This window comes from Cryptomeria japonica, chromosome 4 (genome assembly GCF_030272615.1).
Source record: "Cryptomeria japonica chromosome 4, Sugi_1.0, whole genome shotgun sequence".
Classification (NCBI taxonomy): Eukaryota; Viridiplantae; Streptophyta; class Pinopsida; order Cupressales; family Cupressaceae; genus Cryptomeria; species Cryptomeria japonica.
The window spans coordinates 670,882,530-670,904,636 of record NC_081408.1 but is presented as its reverse complement, the minus strand read 5'-3'; the positions used below and the strand labels follow the sequence as shown (position 1 = coordinate 670,904,636).

Below are 22,107 nucleotides of genomic sequence, written 5' to 3'. Positions count from 1 at the left end.
TCATTATCTTATGTGGTCACTATAGACTGTATGACTTCCAACAAATCCTCATTCCAGTGAGTGATAGTGCAAGGAGATGCTCTCAACATATTTTGAAAGTGGTCGATAGCTACCTACTCTATCTCTTCTTCCTTCACACAAATGGCTCCTACCATGTTTTTAATCAAAGAAATTATATTTTGAGATCTTCTTGCTTTTACTGAGGAGTGAAAAAAATTAGTGTTAGAATTTCCAACTTCCAGCCACAACTCTCTGGACTTGTCCCTCCAATAAATCTCCTCTCTGCTAAGAAGTTCAACAAGTTTACTCTTCAAATATTTTTCAGCCTTAAATTCTACGTTTGTCATACCATATTCAATAACTTTTTCATTCAAAGATCTGAGATCCTCTTTCACTTAAAGTTTTTCCACAAAAATATTGTCGAAGGAAACCTTGTTCCATATTTTGATCTTCATTTTGATAAAGTGAAGCCTTTTCATAAAAAAAAAACTTGGACTCCCAGAGAACACCTCACTTTTTGACCACTACTGCTTCAGTAAATTTTTGAAACCCTTATCCCTCCACCACATGCTCTGGAATCTAAAATTTCCTTTATGTTTACTCGATCCTCTGTCCAAAGACAACTGAATAGGAAAATGGTCCAAAAGAGAGTATGGGAGGATACTCGATTCAAGACCAAACTTGTCATCCAACCAATGAACTCCTACCAAAAATCTATCAAACCATTCCGAAATTCTAGAAAAGTCCTTCCTCCTATTTGTCCAGGTAAACACACCATTTTTGGGGGCCACATCAAACAAATGATTTGAAGCAACAAAATCTGAGAAGTCCTCCATGCTTCTGTTTAATCTCATAATGCCTCCTTGTTTTTCTTTATGGTCAAGGATAGAATTGAAGTCTCCTGCAACAATGATCCAGATCATGTCCAGATGTTCAACTTTATCCGATATCTCTCTCCAGACTTTGCATCTTTCTTCAAGGTTTATTGGCCCATAAACATTTACCAAGAGGAATGAAAAGTTCTCGTGCAAGATTTGCACATAACATATCACCCAGTGTTCTGATTTTTCAATTAGAGATACACTAACGAAACGAGGATTCCACAATATTCCTAGACCACCCGCCGTTACCCTTTCTTCTTGAAAAAAACCTTCCCATTTACGACATTTATGCAGGAAGCTTAGCACTTTGTCTAAACTAAGCTTGGTCTCTTGTAAAAGTATCACATTACTTGAAATGTTTTCTAATGTACGTTTGACCAAGCGCCTCTTGTCAGGGACCGACAGGCCCTGACATTCCAAGAGGATAACTTCATTGCCCTCCAAGGGAGGGAGGTTTTACCTCCCTTGGCCTTCTTCATGAAATCTAAAACACTAATGATTCCTTTTTCCTTGGCTCTTTCCTCTCTGAGTTGTTTATGACTCCTTCTGCCTCTAGAACCTTTGCCTTTACCCAGAAGAGTGTTTGTTGATTGGTTGATGCTACGCGGATTTACATTATCCAATTCATCGTCAGGGGTGTAGTCCTCTTCCGATCCAAAGCCATATGCTATCTCCGTGTCTAATAGGCCCTTATGAACAACTAATTTGAAGCCACTCAAATGACAATCCTTTGTCTCCCTTGAATTAGAACTTAGAGGATCTTGGATTGGGGCCAAACCCTCTATTTTGGAAGCATTTACTTCCTAGTCTTTCTTGGAGGATTCACCGACATAGGGTGCTTGAATCATAAGATGATTTCCTTGAGAAACCTCCTCCGCTCCTTTCTTTTTCCAAATGGATCTTTCGTTGCCTTCACCTTTCCTGAAGGCTCTTCTAACAAAAATCCTATAATGATCTGTTGAATGGTTATTAATTCTACATCTATCACACTCTGTGGACACAAATTCAACTTCTACTTCTTGCAGCCATTTACGATCTGTAGACGATAACCAAATCTGCGAAGGAATCTTTTTCACTGCCGCTAACTTCAATCTTGCGTATAAGTATGAGTCTCCTTCCATAATTTTCTCATTAATAGCAAGAAGCGTGCCCAGTGATCGACCGATCCTTTCTAAACGAGAGTCTCCCCAATATTCGATTGGGAGATTGTATAATCTGATCCAAATCGGTTTGTTATAGACTGCTAATGGAATTGGGTCGAAATTAGTATGTCAGGGTTGCAAATACAGAGGCATTCCCTCATAATACCAATTCTGTTGGGATAAAATTCTATTTCTAGCTTCCTCCTCTACAAAAATAACCACAAAAAAACCTTTAGGGATGAATTTTATCACAGATTGAGTAGTCCAATGTGTTGAAACCCAATGTTTAATTTTGACCCTCTACAACCGTCTACCAATGAATCTTCCTATGATCGCCAACTTCTGCCATAATGAGATGTCTTCTTCTATTTCTTCTGACAAATCTAGCAAAGGAATTTCTTCCGCTTGCATTGTCTTTTGTCTTTCTTCTGGTTTAGAAATTCCAGATCAAAAGATTCTCTAAAACCCTAGCCCCCTTCTTCGCTCCTTTTTTTTTTTTAAGACCATGATCTTTTGATAACAAAAAATATATATTAATTTTTTATTCCAACTCTAAAAACAAAATAAAAAATCCTAAATTTTATTCTATTTTAAAAATATATGGTTAATAAGTAAATCAAAATAATAGTAAATTTAAATATATTAAATTTTAAATTTTTAATAGAAAATTAACATTAATAAAATTGCATTGGCGATGGAATGTGTTCAATTCCTCTTCATCAGGGCTTATCATTGGCAAAGATTTACTATTGTCATAAAAAGACGAATATCACTGATATCTTGATAGCACTATCATTATTTGACTTGCTCTCGAAAATATCTCTTGCTTATCACTTGATGAGCTAAAGGGTCTCTATAATGAATGGTTCATAAGACACAACACTTGTTGGAAGTTTTGCAAATGGGGTTGCACGCTGAGTGGGTTTAACCTTGAAAGATATTTAACACGCTAGAACTGAAGTAATATACCATCACCTAGATGCAATGAGTGCCAAGTGTACCATTCATTCTCATTAGAAATAGGTTCTTGTGACGCGTGAATCATAGGTCAATGAATTTGAGTCGAAAACCATATCCTTAGAGATGGGTTCTTGTGACTCGTGAATCATAGGTCAATGAATTTGACTGGAAAACTACATCCTGATAGCAATAATATCATTTTATGGCCTTCGACAAGTTTCTTCCCTGTCACGAAATGCCTCTGCCCATCTGCAGTCGCAAGCTGTGCCTTCAGACCTCAATCTCTATCACTTGGACGCCTTCAAACCTTTGCGAATTCGCTGTGCCCTGCCGTCAGCAAAAGAAAATGCAGCATCAACAGACTGATACGCTCTTTCGGCGAGGTTGGGGTACAATTTAAAAAAAATACTATCAAAAAACCCTTAAAAGAATGCTTTATTAAAATTTATTTAATAAAAACTAAACTGCACTTTTAACTGAATTTTCTGATGAATTTTAACGAATTTTATGAATACTTGATAAGTTCGCTAAATTTTGAACTTGAAGCCGAAAATTCGGCGAACATTGTGACATTTTGATTGAGGATGCTTCTTAACAGTGACATTATTTTTGGCAATATTGATGCAATGGAGGATTCTAGCTCTAATCTATTGAATTTGAGTGCCTTTTTTGCTGTCTCATTTGCTGGCATATTCTGCCAGTAATTGCCATTTATTTCTACTTTGAATTGTATGTAAATATGTGTAGTAAGTGTCTGCTTGGCATTAACAACAAGTATTGGTTATATTCTGTCATCTATTATCCGTGGTTATTTTCTTTCTCATCAATGCTTTAAGTTCTGATTATACGTAACATGTGTATAATGTTCCAGTCCCTTTGGATGGTTTTTGGTCATCTGTGGATGTAATTTTATAAGTAATATATTTTTTTTCGTCTTTTTTCATCATTTGATATCATTTGGTTTTGTTGTTTATCTGGTATCCAGTGAATCAGTATGTCATATTGATTATGAACATACAAATGTGTAATTGTATCTATCATCCCTATAAACCTTGTTCAAAAATCATGCATATGGTTAAGCAATCACTCTGCCAAAAGAAGTTGCATGATGAAATATTTAACTTCATTGAAATGTTCAGATTGTAGGTAAGTGCAACAGAAATGAGGCAGTATTATCAATTCCTTACAATGAATCTGCTCAACTAGTTCCACCACATCATACTATGTCAGATATCTGTCCTCCTGAGTTCAGCATTTGGACAGCAGAAGATGATTTGGTGCTCAAGAATGCGGTAGAGGTGATCAATATTTTTCGCTTTTGATCTAATACATCTTGTAATTATATTTGGTTCTAGATTATGTAAAGCAAGTCTACTGTGCCTCATTGAATTTAATTCCTGCTGTATCTGATAAGTCCTTTGGATCTTCTCATATTATGATTAAAAACAATAAATTTTTTAAGTGCTATTATTTTTTTTATCTTAGACATTTATGGATTGTGTTATTACATTATACATGTTTAGAATGTTTTATTTCCATAATATACCTGTTTTTTGTGACCAAGATTTAACCATATGAAGGAAGAATCCAGAATCTATTAAATGTTTTATGCTAAAGACCTGAGTGCATGGCATATTTTGCAGCCTGGAACGGGGGCTACTCTTCAGGTTTTTGAACTTAAGTTCAATATTATTTGACCGAGAATCCTTGTTTTAGACACAATTAAGAAGAGTATTCAGTTCCTTAAGAGATTATGCTATTTGAATTTTAATGCTCTTGTATCTTGAAAAGATTTCTATGAAATTTCATTTTCATGGAATAGGGCATATGTTTATTTCCACTTGTGCTAAAATAAGGTATTCGATGCCCAGTCTTGTCTCTATAGAATGCTTCAATTAACTGTAGCAAGTGTGGGACGACTGATCAAGGAGTATAATACTCATTGTTGATTATGATGTATGATCTCATTAAAGACTGTGTTTCTGGTTCAGGTTTGGTGGTTTGCCAAATTTTCCCAAGTTTGGTAGAGCCAAGTTCAGCCATACATAACATGCACACATACAGACAGACATATATATGTATGTGTGTACACTACCCACACACACACATATGTAAATTACATGCAGAAAATATACAAATTTAAATACAGAACATAGGTGATATTTGATATATCAATTGCAATTGTAAAAATGTTGGAGATAAATGAATTACAACTGCAAATGGAGAATCAATAAAAATCACCATGTTCTTCATCAAGAGCATCAATACCATCTATTGGTTTGTGGGAACACAAGCAGCATCGGTGCCACTCGCATTAGCTGCACTATGCAAGTGACCATTTGTAGCAGCAAAATGCGTTCTCTTGCACTTTCTTTTTGTCCTAGGCTAGTTCTTGTAGGTTTTATTCAAGATCTTGCTCCGGGCCTGTGAATTTGGCTTGGGTATGTTTGAATGTTTGCCGGTTGAATCCGTAAGCCTACATGACCATGGATATTAGATCAATTAAGTGTCATTGACAACTGTAATACTTCCTACATTGGCTTTATGTTTTCACTATTATTTAGGTGTTGTTTTACTTGTGCTATCATTAGCAATTGTTGTATGTAGGTTGTTCCTCAATTATAGGGGATTTAGTAAAATTCTTTGGCGTATATAATAAGCCAGTTGTCCTTGTAATAGCTATGGTGGTGGATTCCCAAGCCTGGGAAGTTTGTTGTTCTTTTTGCAAAAGGAAAGTGTTAGGAAGCTTTTTTGTGTCTGTTGCAAGAATAATTTTGTATAGGTAGCAACAGAAGTGTGGTGCTAAAAACCATGATCTGAGGATATGTCCCCACCCCTCAGAAACCTATCCTTGTTCCTTGAGGCCAGAACACAAGGGGATGTTCCCTTACCGCCCTCCCTGATTTGCCAAAAACAGGCAACGTTTCGGAACAAGTCTTGAAAATCGGGGACGTTTGAAAATGTAAAGGGGACGCTTGGCCATCCTCAAGGCTGCCAAGGACATCTTAGACGTCCCTCATAGTAAAGCAATAACATTTCAATATTTAAAAAGAAAACATGTGGCCAATGCATATTGGATTGTAAAGGGCTATGGGGGTCCCACAAACCCTCTCATGCCCCTTATATGCCCTAATAATCCAAAAGTAAAAGGGAAATAAACATTTTATTTTTAACTTTTTATTGATTGCTACTGTTGGATGCTATGCCATTGTTGTTGGAGTTTGGAAAAATATTTATATCACTAATAGTGTTTAGTTTTTAGACTTAAAACCTACAAGGATGGGGTTTGAGGGAAGTGTTGCCTTGTCTGGAGGAAGTTTCTCCCTTGGCCTTTTCTTCCTTTCCCGGAACCCCAAGGTTCCAAGGTTCTTTCCCTTTGCCTTCTCCTGTTCTCCTTCTCTGGAACTCAGGAACCTCGAGGTTCCGAAGTTCCTTCTCTTTGCCTTCTCTCGCTTTTCCTTCTTTGGAACTTTAGAACCCCGAGTTTCCGAAGTTCCTCTCCTTTCCCTTTCTCTTCTTTTCTCTGGAACTCTAGAAACCCGAAGTTCCGAAGTTCCTTTCTTTTCTTCTTCCCTTCTTCGGAACTCCGGAACCCCAAGGTTCCAAAGTTCCTTTGCGCAGTTCCGCCTTTTCCTTGCCTCCTTCTAGTTCCCCCGGAACTCTGGAACCCTGAGGTTCCGAAGTTCTCTTCCTTTGCTTCCCTTTCTTCTCTTCGAAACTCCGAAACCCCAAGGTTCCGAAGTTCCTTCCCTCCTTGCCTTTTCTCTCTAGTTTTCTCCGAAACTTTGGAATCCCCAGGTTCCGAAGTTCCTTCCCTCCTTGCCTTTTCTCTCTAGTTTTCCCCGGAACTTTGGAACCCTGAGGTTTTGAAGTTCCTTCCTTAGCCTTTTTCTAGTTCTCCGGAACTCCGAAACCTCGAGGTTCCGAAGTTCCCTGTTGCGTCTCTTTCCTCTTCCCCGGAACTCTAAAACCCCGAGGTTCCAAAGTTCTTTCCTTGTCTTCCCCACTTCGGGAACTTGAGTTTCCGAAGTCCCCGGACTTCCTTCCGAGTGGCGATACTTCCGGATGGTGTGATCGACACTCAAGTCTTTAAATGCTCCTACAGTTTTCGTGACTTATGCACCTTCTTTTGTGAAGCCATAGGGGTGCATTTAATGTTTTTGGCAGGATTTCTATCAAAGGAGGTACGGATCCATGCTTGTTGTGGTGACTTATGTCATGTCTGCATACTTTGACTTTGGAAGGTCAGTCAATCCACCTTCTAAGGGTTGCCTTTTGTGGTTATGGCTAGGTTGCTTGCAAAGACTGAAGTCAAGTGCATGCACTTCCCTACACTCCCAGACTGACATGCAGGGGTCATGATCACTCTTGTAACCATTTTTCTATTTAAAGGTTGTTAAGCCTCATTGTAAAGGGTTCTCTCCCTGCTGCCTTGAGCTTTCCTATGATCTTCCTCTTCTCTCGAAGACTTGTAATTATTTTTCGCATTTCTGCAATTGTAAGTTTGGCCTTTGGCCTTTGAATGAATTGAAATTACATTCTTGCCTTCCTTCAACTTATGCATGCTATGTATGTTCCCTTACCTTAATCATAAGTGTATGTTTTGTGGCTCTTCTCTCCATATATGCCGTGTTAACTTGTTTTTCTGAGTGTGACTTGTGGGAATCCTTCTCCCCTCTTGACACTTAGCAATTCTAACCTCCATACATGCGTTTGGGTCACTCATACTCCTGAAGTTTGTGCATCTCTTGGGTATTTCAGTTGATTCCTTGTGCCATTTTGGGTGGGGAGAGGAACAATCTCTTATCTTGGTGCATCACCTCCTTTCATTTTAAGCATTTCTCTCTTCCCTTTTCCTCTGCAATTTGTTAGGATAGCCCTAGGAGTTAGTTTTGCAGTGTTGAGTTGGTTCAACACCTGCACCTGGATTGAGAAGGAAGTCGGCCTTCTCCAGAGATTCAACCCCCTTGCGGAAGGTCCCACACTACGAGGTTGTTTCCATGTTTCACAAGGTTGCTGAGTTGATAGCTCAACAAGGGTGCGAGCTTTTGTGATAACAATAACATTGGAACAACAGGTTGAATTAGTGAGGTTGGTTGGAGTGAGTTTTAATGTCCCCACTTCGAAATAGAATTTAATGGTAAATAATAATAATAAAATAAAAATACAAAAGAATAATAAAAAAATTAAATTAAAATATAAATAATATAATTAAATATGATTAAAATTTAACTAAATTTAATGAATGGCCAAAAGGCATGAAATGATAAGTTGTGACTTCCCCAAATATGAGGTATAAAAAGGAGAAGAGACCTCATTTGAAGGGGGGATAGTTTTGGCAATCGGAAGTGCAGATTTGATTTAAACAAGAAGTGATGATCTAATTGTGAAAGGTTGTATCCCTTTCAAAGGGCATCAATAATGCACTCTTTCAAAGGGTGCTAAATGTGAAAGGGTGTGTCTCTTGCGAAAAGGCATATATAATAAAGGGGTGTGACCTCTCCCCCACTTCGAGAGATATAAAGGAGAGGAATCAAAAGCCTCCAAGGAGATCACCATCGATGAGATCAGATCAGATCAGAACTCTTATTAAGTTACAGGCAGTAACATCCTTGTTCTTGGTGGTATGCATGGGGATGTGCTTAATATGTATGTTTAATATATGACACCTGATAATGTTCTTATGCAGTATTTAATAGTAATATTAATATAGACTGCAATATGTGAGACACTGTAAATATGCCTTTCTATCACTAATTGTTCATATGATGATTAAGTAAATTATATGATGGAGTCTGTAATACCTTTCAATCTCACCACCCAATTATGGAGGGAGAATACAAGGAAGCAAGAGCACTAGGCTCCAACAGGTACGCCAACCCCGAGTGTGGGCCAAGAGGGCAAGTTGACGAGGTCCTGGGTGCTCTTGGGCTTGTTGGAGAGGGATAGACTCGAGGCACCTTGTGTGATTCTCCTTGAGCTCCATATGAGGACAGGTGTAGGGAGATAAAGGGTTGTTGAATCCTTCATATACACCTTGCAATATATTAAGAATGACGAATATATGTTCCATCATGACATAATAGAAATGTTGTCTAATTTGTTGTGCAGGTTCCAGACCAAGCTTTAGTTGACATTAGTGTCCTTCTATTGTTCTCTCTATGTACTAAAATTGTGATTCTAGGATAGAATATAAGAGGGTCCCATTAGGGGACATTACATGAGTGAGGAAAAAATTACTAGTACTACTAAGAGTAAGAACAGTCATTCATAACATTGCAATCTATTGATCAATATGACTATTTCAATGTATTAGTTGGAGAGCTTTGTGATAGAGGGAAGAGGAAGGCCCCTTCTACTACAAATGAAAAGAAAAACAATTGTAGGGTTAATGAATTTGCAAAAATGTGAGCAAACCAGTGATTTAGTGTCCAAATTTTTAATACCCGTGCTTTCCCATTTTATTTGACAAGGTCGTCTTATTTCAAAGGTATGTTGATAGATTTATTGGTAGTTGGACCCTCTTTTATTCCCAGTAGAGAACATAGATTGCATACTTCCCTCCTTGACAAACAATATTCAAAGGTGAACATATTGAGGGAGGAGATAAGACAAACATGGATTAGGACTGGTTGCTCCAATATTGTGGATGGGTGGACTAATATTTGACATGGACCACTCATTATTATTATTGTTACATGTCTTGGTGGTTCATACTTTCTTAGTGCTATTGATTGTTTTGGGAAACAAAAGGATGCTGATTGCTAGTTTTCCATTTTGAAGGAGACCATAGAGGAGGTTGGATCTTCTAATGTTATGCAAGTTGTGAAATATTCAGCTTGTGTTTGTAATTTGGTGTTGATGTGTTTTTTAACACCTCTAACACAGGAAACAAACACCAAAGTATTTTACCCTCTCTTGAATAAAATCGCCTCAGATGGTAAATATATGATCAACTAAGATGACTCCAAGGTTCCTAATGTTAGTTCTTGACATGTGGGTATGTCAATGGCTAATGTGATTTGTAGTATGCACAAAGGGACTTACACAATTGTTCTGAAGACTTTTATGAGTAGAGGTAGGTTTGCCATGGTTTTCAAATGACATGATTTTGCAAGATGAGCACTTGATCTGTTTATAACAAAGATTTAAAATAAAATGCAGAAGGGTTGGGTTTAGAGAGTTATATTCTAATCCTAGAATGCAAGAGATGGTGAATGATTCAATGAAATTCAACTATGAACTATGAACAACTCCACACAAACTTAGTGGAATCTTCTAAGGTAATCAATAGATATTCAAATTCACACCCACAACACTAACACCATCCATTTGATCAATGTCAATGTGCAATTAAAAATTGAAGTTAAGCTTAGATTAAATTCCTTTTGACCGCAAAAGGCAAATTTACAATTAGCAAATAGCTAATGGTATGGATAAAACGAATTTCATATAGATTAATTGAACAATTTCTTTCATTCAACTAAAAATACTTAAAGCAAATTTGTAAACTAAATTGGAGGTTAGAGAACCACACAATACTCCAAGATCTTATAAAAATCACCAAGTTTAATGATTCAATTTGATTTTGGCAGCATCTAAGTGACAATTCTAAAAATCCTCTCCCTTACAAATGAGAGGAGAAGGAGTTTATATAGAGTCTCAAAATGAAATGAAGGGCCAAGATTCATTTAGAATCAAGGGCCAAGGTCATGCCAACACTGCCCTAATTAGGGTTTACATCAAAAAGTGGAATCTTATCCATATCACAAAACTTGAGGAATGAGGTCCAATGAAATGCCGCCTAGTCATCAAGCAAGATATCTTCTAGAAGATTCCTTCATCCATTCCTCTCTCTAGTTGCATATTCAACAAATCTAGACATAACTGAATTGAGCTCCTCCATGGTGACACTTGGCAAACCATCAAGCTGCAATTCGATCACATCCAAGGCATCTGAGCAAGCATTGAAAATGCTTTCCCAATTTGGTGTAAGCATTTGCAAGTTGCTGATGTGAATTATGAGGGAAACCAAATTGTTTAGCTGATTCTTCCTAATGGACTCCAACTCTTTGAAGTAAACAAACTTCATCTTTTCTTTCAATCCTTCCACATTCAAAGTGCTGGAAGTGTGGTCATCTTGTCCCAATAATTCTTCAATTGATGTGAGGATCTTAGATTGTATGTCTTGGATCGATCCTTCCATATCCATGCACTCATCTTTTCCATGATCAAATATTGACCTTTTCATTGCCAAGGAACAATACTATTCATGGAAGTCATACACATTTCCCTCTTGGATCAATGTAGATGTAGGAATCCGCTTCAATACCTTGAGGCAAGGAATAGTCTTGTCTTGCATGGGCTGGAACTCTTCCCACACTCCTTCCAAGTATTGTATCCTACTTATGAGCAGCGTTGTTTTATCATAGGCTTGGATGAACTAGACTAGGAAGTCATCTGCTTGCTTTGAAATATCTCCTATCCATCTTCCAATGTCCTAGTATGTGTTACTCATTGCTTCATGATCATTAGGTGACCCATGAGCAATAGCAATAGGCGAAACAAATGTAGGATCCTCATGCCTTAGGGGGTTCAACCCCTCAATGTATTCCTTGAGTCTCTTGTTCTCCATCTCTAACATTTCTTTCTTCTCTTCAACTCTATTCAATCGTGCCTCAAGAGCCTCAGCGGAATCATTCAGTTCCCGAAACTCTTATTGCTTCATGGATGGCCCATTATCAATTGTGGTAACTTGATAGTCCATGGGAGTGATCACATCTCTAGGCTTATCAATAGTTAGGACAACCACCTACACAATGCGTGCTCCTGAATCATCTCTAGTAATCCTAGAGAACTTCTTTGCCTTCTTATTTTCTTTAGCCTTACCAATCTGGGCTAAGAAGTTGTCTATATCTTCAATGGGTTGTACCTCTATTACTTTCTTTTTCTTTATACTATTCATCAACCAATAAGGAATTGTAGAAAATTCCATCCCATCCTTGAGTTGATGATGATCATCAAGTCCTCCCAAGGCTGAAATTACCTCATCCTCCACTCTCTTCTTACTTAAATCCACCACATCATCACCCAAATGGACCTCAAGCTGAATGGTAGGAGATCATGGTTGCTGTTCTTCATCTTCATGTGGTGCTGATTGTGCTGATGCATGTTCATCTTGATCATTCTTTGGTAGGATCTCTATATCGGAACCTTGCTTGATGTCATTGTCTTCTCCTAGCATATCATTCTCCTTCATGAATGAGGAGCTCATGGTAGATTGAGGAGTGCTAGACTTGTACTTCTTTTATCTGGCTTCTTGACTAACAATCTCCTTACCTTTCGCTTGCATTTCTCCAAGCATACCCTTTCTTCTTTTAGGAGCTTGACTCTCCTCATTATTGTGTGTTCTTACATTGCTTATAGTTCTTTCATCATCATTGAGAGAAGACTCCTCACTCTTCATTGTCTCATAGGTTAAGGTGGCATTCTGCCTCCTTAGCTTGTTTATTTGTTTATCTACCCATTCTCTTGAGCAATCATTCACTTCTCTCATTAAAATGTTCAAATCTACCATCTCAGGTTGTGACCAATCAGGTAATGGAACTGGCTTGTCCTTCTCCTTCGCATATTCAGGATGAATATGATTCCCATCATCTTTCACTTGATCAGGAATTGAGAAGAAGTTATACTTCCTCATGAAGTCTGTTGACATTCGAGACCACATCTTTCTCCTAACTCCGAACTCATTCGTAAGATTCGCCCAATAATCCTCGATGTCATTTTTGTGTGTAAAATTTTCTCCTTTAGCTATTGAAATTCTCTGAAATGGATCAAAGCAATTCCTTGCCTTGTATATCCCAAGATGGAAGAATTCTAGTTCTTCATTAATTGTCTCTAGTGCTGCTACGGTGGGGAATATCTCCATCATCTTCCCAAGTGTGATAGGAAAAGTAATACCTTGCCTATGCTTCTCTTTCTGAAGGCAAATCAAACTCTGATAGCTGCCTCACTACCTCAAGTAACACTATCTTGTCGGTCGGATACCTAGGAAGCTTGTATGGTTCGGAGGTGAATCTTTGAATCCTTAGGTATGTGAAGGTAGGGAACTGAATATACCATGATCTGTACTTCTCTACTAATGACATCGCCTCCTTGGACAACCTCTTATGTAGTCCACCTTGTACCAACCACGTGATATACATGGTGAAGGTATCATTCACCCTTCTATATTGTTCTTTCTCATGTAGGTGGAGTTGTGGATAACATTCATACACCTTATATTGTCCAAGCCTGTTTCCAACTTCACCCCTTGCACACAAGTCCTTTGTATACAATATGCCTTGCTAGCATGTAGACTAGGTTGGAAGTCATGTTTAAAGTCTTCATTCTATCCAAACTCCTCAACTGGATGAAAGGTTGTCGCTTATAATCTTAGCCCAATTGATCATCATTGTTCCATCTGATATCTCTTTGTAATGTTCCCCAAATAAAGATATAAATCATAGAAATAAAGCTCACGATATTAATTATTCTTATATTAATACTTTACCTTGGGTTTAATATAAATAATTAATATTATTAATTTGTATATTAATTTGTATTATTAATGCAACGAAAGCAGTTGATGAAACTACCTCGAGAAGAATAAAGAGGCATAGCAGGGATATTGAAGACATCATGGTGGAGAATAGAATTTACAGTCTGGTGAGACGAAGAATTATCTGAATTCATCCCCCTTTCGTCAATGAGAAATTGGCCTTTTGGTGGAAGTAAACAATGGGTGGCAACGTGCATTAGAAGACCCATCGTGCAGGTATATGGACGCGGAAGTCCAGCATTGAACGGAGTTTCAAGCACACCTCCAGATTTATATTGCTCGTGCGGGGAGTGTTCTGGATATAGGGACCCAACGGCATAATCTTTTCGGACTGGTTGTGGAGACCGACTGATATTTATAGTCCGTTCAGAGAAGCAGAAGTCACTTCGTAGTCATAGCTGAAGTGCATGTTAATTCCATTTCCGATGCGACGAAGAGAACCAAGAATAGTCATCACGCGTGAGATTTTGCATGTACGAATGCCCTCGTGGAGTGACGGGATAAGGAGATGAATGTTGCGGGAGTTTCCATTGCCGTAATATGTAACATGGGAGTGAAACTATCCGATTAACATAACCCAGGGGAACCCGATATCGGGACTATCCCTGTATATTCGACATTCACGAAGAATACAGAAGCATTGCATGGAACGTATAGTGTGGTCAATGGTGTGTGATAAAATAGAAAGGACAAAGTGTCTGTGTATGGGATGACTACGCGTGGGTTGTGCTACATGCTGGCTGTACATAGTGCGGGGTAGGAAGGATAAACTCCAGATTGGTGCTGTGAATTAAACCGAAATAGCAGTAGTATCAAACCGAGGTGGAAGTGACAAAGCATCTACAGTTCAGCACGAATATCAGGTGCACCAATAAATAAACTTGTATATTCCTTGAATTAAATAAATATTGTTCTGCCAGTAAATGATTATATCTAGTGGGAAAGAAGAATATCACAGTTTGAATAGTGTTCATTTTCCAGTCAACAACTCCATACTTATGTCTTAAAACTACAAAATTTCTGATGAATTAGATATTTAACGAATAGTCAATTAAGGGGATTTTACGGTGGTATCAGAGCTTTTTTGTATCCTGCCAGCCTGTAGGGTATTGAGACTTAATGAAAATTTACTGCACAATTGAGTATGCACCCGGGAAATTATAACTTCCGAAATACTAGGGCCCGTCAAAACAGATTTACAAACTCTCCTTCAGCACAAAATAGTTCATCTATTCCATTTGAAATTGAGAATAGCCACATAGAAACTGACGAAGAAATTATCTTTGAAACCAATATGGGAGACCCAGATAACAATAGTGATTTGTTGGCTGCATTAATCAGAAGTCAGCAAGATATATAAGATAATGTTAACCGAATGACCAATTTGATGACCCAGTTTATGGCCAATAATATAAATCAGCACTAGAATAATGGAAGGCAGAATAACCAACATCAAAATAATGGGGGAAATAATGGGGGTAGAGATGAACAATCAGTTAATAATCAGCCAGAAAGAACAGGAACAGCTAGACCATTTATGCCCACATTTACTGCTAGAAACCAGCTACCAGAAAATGAACCAACAATAAGAGAAGTACAGGCAGAAATACATCAGGATTGGTTAGATTCCTATGAAGAATTCCGATCAACAATGACATTTAGAGAATATTTAGATGTCAGAATGAAACATAGGCCAAGAGGACAGTGGGGAAATAACAGCGAATTGCAAAGGAGAATTGGAAAAATGTCCATTCCTTATTTTGATGGTTCAGGTAAGACAACTGCTCGGGTTTGGGTGCAAAAATTAGATACATACTTCCAATTAAATCCTATGTTGGAAGAAGAGGCAATTAAATATGCTGCGCTACATCTTGACAGTGTAGCACATGAATGGTGGCATCATGGACAAATAACCTTGGGTCATAATTTGATAGGTACTTATGTTGAGTTCACTGAGAAACTTATTGATAGATTTGATTCTAAAGACCCCGAATTACATCTTAAAGAATTGACTCAGCTTAAGCAAACTGGAACTGTTGAACAATATATCTCTGAATTTGAAAAATTGGCTGTTTTAGTGACTGAAATTTCAGAAAGACATAAGATTGTGATATTTATAGATGGATTGTCTGATTCCCTCAAAGGGTGGGTTAAATCCTTAAACCCCCTTACTTTACAAACAGCTGTCAAAAGAGCAAGAGAATTGGAACCATCTTCAAAAGGAAACTTTTTTAACAAAGGACCTCCTAAACCGGAGAAAGACAAACAAATTTACAACAAAGATGATGTCCCTAAAAACAGGTTAGATAAAGAGGAAAGAGAAGAGCTCAGAAGGAAAAAACTATGTTTCAATTGTAGGGAAGCATGGCAGCCTGGACACAGATGTTTAGGGAAGGGGAAAATTCATTATATTGAGGTTATGTCTGACAGCGACGATGAGGAGAATGTTGATCCTAACATAGAATGAGCACCCCAAAACACTGAGTCAGAAACAAGTACCAAACAAAGAGAAGGAGTAATAGCATCCATGACAGGAACCCCACATTATAATATTTTCAGAGTTAGAGGGGTTTTGAATGGACAGCGTGTAATTGTTATGCTTGATAGTGGTTCTACACATAATTTTATAGATGTAGCACTCGTGGAAAAACGTGGTTTATAGAGTGAAAAACATGAAGGATTTGATGTTAGAGTAGCAGGAGGAACTAATTTGTCTAGCACTCATAAAGTTCCTAAATTGAATATCACTCTTGGCAATTACACTATTACTGATGATTTCTATGTGATTGATCTGGCTGACACTAATGTTGTCTTGGGCATACAGTGGATGGAAACATTAGATGAATATACACAGAGTTTTAAAAGAATGGAATTTTCTTTTAAAATTGATGACAAGAAAGTAGTCCTTCGTGGTATGTCTAACAGTGGGCCCAGGATCGTTAGTGCGAAAAGAATGGAAGCTATTTTCAAACATGGTGAGGTGGCATGGTCAGCACAATGTTTAATCTCCAACAAGGCATCAGGTTTTGAATCCAAACCTTATGGAAATGATTTGTTAACTGTATTAGATTCACATCATATGGTTTCTAGTGATATTCCTCCAGGAGTCCCACCTGATAGAGGTTTTGAACATACTATTGAATTAGAAGAAGGTGCTAAACCAATGATTACTACTCCTTATAGACACCCTAAAACATTCAGGGATGAAATAGAAAAAGCAATTAAGGAGTTATTAGATATGGGACATATCAGACCTAGTTCGAGTCCTTTTGCTTCATCTGTAGTGTTGGTCAAAAAGAAGGATGGAACACTTCGGATGTGTATTGATTACAGAGCTCTTAATAAGAAAACAATCAAAAACAGGTATCCAATTCCTCAAATTGATGAATTGTTAGATGAATTGCATGGTGCTATCTATTTTTCTAAAATTGATTTGAGATCAGGGTATCATCAGATTAAATTAAGAGAACAAGACATTCATAAGACCGCTTTCCGTTGTCATTATGGTCTTTATGAATTCCTGGTAATGTCGTTTGGTCTAACAAATGCTCCAGCAACATTTCAGTCCTGTATGAATCATATTTTTAACAAACAATTAAGAAAATTTTTGCTAGTATTTTTTGATGACATACTGATTTATAGCAAAACTTGGGAAGAGCATTTGAAACATATTGATATAGTCCTGGGTATTATGGAATCACAATCACTATATGCAAAGGCGTCTAAATGTGAATTTGGAATGACTGAAATTTTGTATTTAGGGCATATGATCAGTGCAACAAGGGTACAGGTTCATCAAGAAAAAATAAAAGCCATTTTGGATTGGCCACCACCTCGGAACCTTACGGAGCTAAGGGGATTCTTTGGTTTATGCAGTTATTACAGGAGGTTTGTCAAAGGTTTTTCACAACTCGGGGCACCCTTGACAGATCTTACCAAAAAGGGGGCATTCAGGTGGATTGAGGAAGCTCAACGGGTATTTGAGAAGCTTAAAGAGGTAATGAGTTCTTGTCCAGTACTTGCTCTCCTAGATTTTAATCAGCTTTTTGTGTTGGAATGTGATGCTTTGGGTGATGGAATAGGGGCAGTTTTAATGCAAAACAAGCACCCTATAGCTTATGAAAGCAGGAAGCTTAATAAACTTGAAAAATTGTATTCTATCTATGATAAAGAGATGTTGGCAATCATGCATGCTTTGACAAAATTTAGACAATATTTGGTTGGTAGCAGGTTTGTGGTGAAAACTGACCATAACAGTCTAAAATATTTCTTGGGACAAAAAGATTTAAATGACAGGCAACAAAATGGATTAGTAAGATCCAAGCTTATGATTTCGAGATTGAGTATGTAAAAGGAAAAAATAATATTGTTGCAGATGCTTTATCTAGAAGGCCTGAAATCAATGCACTCTCGGTAGTAACAGCAGATTGGAAATCTTTATTGCTAGTAGAATACTCAAAGGATTCTTTTGCCTATGATTTGCTAGATGGTAATATACAAGATGACAAATATAAGGTTGTATATGATCTATTACAAAGACAGAATTTACTTGTCTCCAGGTTTGAAGTTGAAAGAGAAAATCCTCCAGTCTGTGCATGATGTTCCTTTAGCAGGGCACCCCAGTTACTTCAAAATTTACCGGCAGATAAGAGAAAGATTCACCTGGAAAGGACTTAAGAATGATGTTCTTCGTTATGTTAAAGAATGCATCACCTGTCAACAAAACAAAGCAGAGCATACATTTCCAGCAGGTCTATTACAGCCTTTGCCTATTCCGGAACAGAAATGGGAAAGTATATCTATGGATTTCATTACAGGCTTACCACGATCTCAAGGTAAAGATTGCATTTTTGTTGTAGTTGATAGATTGACTAAATTTGCACACTTCTTCTCTATTACTACAGAATTCACAGCTGTTCAGCTCACAGAACTTTTCTTCCGAGAGGTGTTCCGTTTACATGGTTTACCAAAAAATATCATCAGTGACCGGGATAGCAGATTTTTGAGTATATTTTGGGGGCAACTTTTCAGATTGACAGGTACTAAGTTAAATCACAGCACAAGTTATCATCCACAAACCGATGGACAGACGGAAATAGTAAACAAATGGATTGAGGGTTACCTTCGTAATTATGTGTCGGGTCATCAGAAAGCATGGGTCCGTTGGCTATATTTGGGTGAATACTACTATAACACTACTCATCATGTATCTATCGGTATGACTCCTTTCAAAGCACTTATGGGTATGATGCACTTTCTTTTATTGATTTGGCTTTCGTTCGGAGTAATGTTCCCAAATACCAGGACATGCTTCAGGATTGCCAAGATATATTGAACGCACTTAAAGAAAACTTACAATGTGCTCAGAATCAACAGAAAGTTTATGCAGACAAGAAGCGTGTTGAACGTCATTTTGAAGTTGGTGAATTGGTATACCTCAAACTACAACCCTATAGGCAGTCAACTCTCAAACGAAGTGGGGCATAGAAATTGAAGCCTCGATTTTATGGGCCATACCCAGTGATTTGAAAAGTTGGCGCAGTGGCATATGAATTGGAATTACCTGAAGGAAGTAGAATACATAATGTATTCCATGTATCTTGTCTCAAAAAGGCTTTGGGACAGCAGGTGTCAATAGCAGAGAACTTACCCCCACTGAATGAAGAAGGGAAACTAGAAATGATTCCCGAAGTGATTATGGACACTCGAGATCGACAATTGAGGAACAAGACAATTAGGGAATACCTCATTAAATGGCAAAATTTACCATTGGATGATGCTACTCGGGAAAATGAGTAGATTCTTCAGTATCCTGGAGTACAGTTGCTTGTGGGCAAGCAACATTGGGCAGGGGAGACTGTAATGTTCCCCAAATAAAGATATAAACCATAGAAATAAAGCTCACGATATTAATTATTTTTATATTAATACTTTACCTTGGGATTAATATAAATAATTAATATTATTAATGCAACGAAAGCAGTTGATGAAACTACCTCGAGAAGAATAAAGAGGCATAGCGGGGATATTGAAGACATCATGGTGGAGAATAGAATTTACAGTCTGGTGAGACGAAGAATTATCTGAATTCATCCCCCTTTCGTCAGTGAGAAACAGGCCTATTGGTGGAAGTAAACAATGGGTGGCAACGTGCATTAGAAGACCCATCGTGCAGGTATATGGATGCGGAAGTTCAGCATTGAACGGAGTTTCAAGCACACCTCCAGATTTATATTGCTCGTGCGGGGAGTGTTCTGGATATAGGGACCCAACGGCATAATCTTTTCGGACTGGTTGTGGAGACCGGCCGATATTTACAGTCCACTCAGAGAAGCAGAAGTCACTTTGTAGTCATGGCCGAAGTGCATGTTAATTCCATTTCCGATGCGATGAAGAGAACCAAGAATAGTCATCACGCGTGAGATTCTACATGCACGAATGCCCTCATGGAGTGACGGGATAAGGAGATGAATGTTGCGGGAGTTTCCATTGCCGTAATATGTAACATGGGAGTGAAACTATCCGATTAACATAACCCAGGGGAACCCGATATCGGGACTATACCTGTATATTCGACATTCACGAAGAATACAGAAGCATTGCATGGAACGTATAGTGTGGTCAATGGTGCGTGATAAAATAGAAAGGACAAAGTGTCTGTGTATGGGATGACTGCGCGTGGGTTGTGCTATATGCTGGTTGTACATAGTGCGGGGTAGGGAGGATAAACTCCAGATTGGTGCTGTGAATTAAACCGGAATAGCAGTAGTATCAAACCGAGGTGGAAGTGACAAAGCATCTATAGTTCAGCACGAATATTAGGTGCACCAATAAATAAACTTGTATATTCCTTGAATTAAATAAATATTGTTCTGCCAGTAAATGATTATATCTAGTGGGAAAGAAGAATATCACAGTTTGAATAGTGTTCATTTTCCAGTCAACAACTCCATACTTATGTCTTAAAACTACAAAATATTTGATGAATTAGATATTTGATGAATAGTCAATTAAGGGATTGTACACTCTTCAATGAAATAAAACATCCACATTTCGAATAAAGCTCCTTGAGGTGTTCCCATAATCTTGTTGAGTAGAAATATCATGTTAGTATATTTTTCTTTGAAATCTGAACATAGGAGGTCTCTTGGGTGATTTGGAGTGGTGACGGTTTGTCTCAAGGACCCACTTGTTATTGATGAGCGTCATACATGCCTCGGATCCTTTTTCGAACACAGCTTGGGCATCCTCCTTAGTTCTTACTTTCATGTCTTGGCGGCTAGGAATTCAAACGCCTCGCTTATTGACTCCTCGGCTAGGTATGCAAGCACCAATCCCTTAGGTGTTCGGATTGTTCTTGGTTGTGGATCGTAGTGCCTTGCACATTCAACCATAAGCTCATTGCATTATATTGATGGTGGGAAGCCAGCTGCTTGGTAGATTCTACTCTTCATTATATTGATTGCCAAAGGGAGGGTAGCTGGTTCTTCGTTCCATACATCCTCTGCTTCATCCTCTTCCTATCCGGGTACTCCATGTTAGTGTCTCCAACTTCCTTCCACTTGGAAGATATCTGCGACTCTGGATAGTATCCTTCAAGCACATTCTTCAGCTAAGTCTTCCTTGCAGCTATCCTCTCCTTAGACATGGTACCTATACGAAGCTAGAAGTCAATAAATTTGTAAAGATAACTCTAATAATTAATTTTCCAGAATTGTCCTAAGTTCTGATTTAAAATGATTTTCAGATTAGGAGCTTTCTAAAATCAGAAATTCAACATCATGTAATATAATTTTGGAAAATACAAGTGATTTGATTAAATTCTGGAAAATTTGCCCTCAAGAAACCTGATTTTTAGACTTAGAATAGGTCTAATTTTGATACTTAAGTTTGAATATGCCCTTTAAAACTCAGAAAATGAATGAATTTTAAATAAAACTCGCTGTCTCAGGTCTGATTTCTGAGTTCAAATGTCTGAAAACCCCTCTGAAAATCGTGTTTTAATGGCTGAAAGTGATATTTTTCATGGCACAATTCATGTAGTTGATGCGATTGGTGTTCGCTGAAGTTGAAAATGATAGACTTTAGCTTGAACAATTGCGTTTTTCCTTTGGGATTGGTGGCTGGAAATGTTTTCTCAGCTGGCATTGACGTCTTCAACCAGCAATCGCGCCCCCCTTCAATGCTCAAAAGATCTCCCAATGATGGCACCACTAAGGCCTTAGACAAAATCACACCTCTCCCAGCTATGGCGATCCTCAATCTTACTTCTTCCAGCTCACTAAGGGTCCAATCAGTCACTTGATAATATAATAATGCTTGGTGGCTTACATTTTCATTCAGCACTTTGCCTTTCACTTTCACCACACAGCGAATGTGGGATAAAAAAATGTGTTAACCAGCAAGGTGGAAAATCGATTTGCGTTGGGATTTTAACATTTAGCTTTATTTTACCTCTTACTTATACACCAAATGGTGGAAAATAGATTCCCATTGGGACTAATTTGTCCCCAAAAAATCTCAA

At 38.0% G+C, this 22,107-nt stretch overlaps 1 protein-coding gene across 4 annotated transcripts in view; it reads left to right on the top strand.

The window, feature by feature from the left end:
- The first annotated feature begins 2,958 nt into the window (after nt 1-2,958).
- The window catches only part of LOC131042698 (uncharacterized), a 65,590-nt gene continuing 46,441 nt past the window's right edge, over nt 2,959-22,107 (top strand). The window contains exons 1-3 of one of the 4 annotated variants that reach the window (XM_057976019.2): nt 2,959-3,372; nt 4,123-4,281; nt 4,627-4,734. In XM_057976019.2, the coding sequence (XP_057832002.2) occupies nt 3,139-3,372; nt 4,123-4,281; nt 4,627-4,680 (447 nt within the window). In that variant the 5' untranslated portion in view covers nt 2,959-3,138 and the 3' untranslated portion in view covers nt 4,681-4,734. Of the gene's footprint in view, nt 3,373-4,122; nt 4,282-4,626; nt 4,735-22,107 lie in introns of those variants that run through there. The other 3 variants (XM_057976020.2, XM_057976021.2, XM_057976024.2) reach the window with 3 other exon arrangements.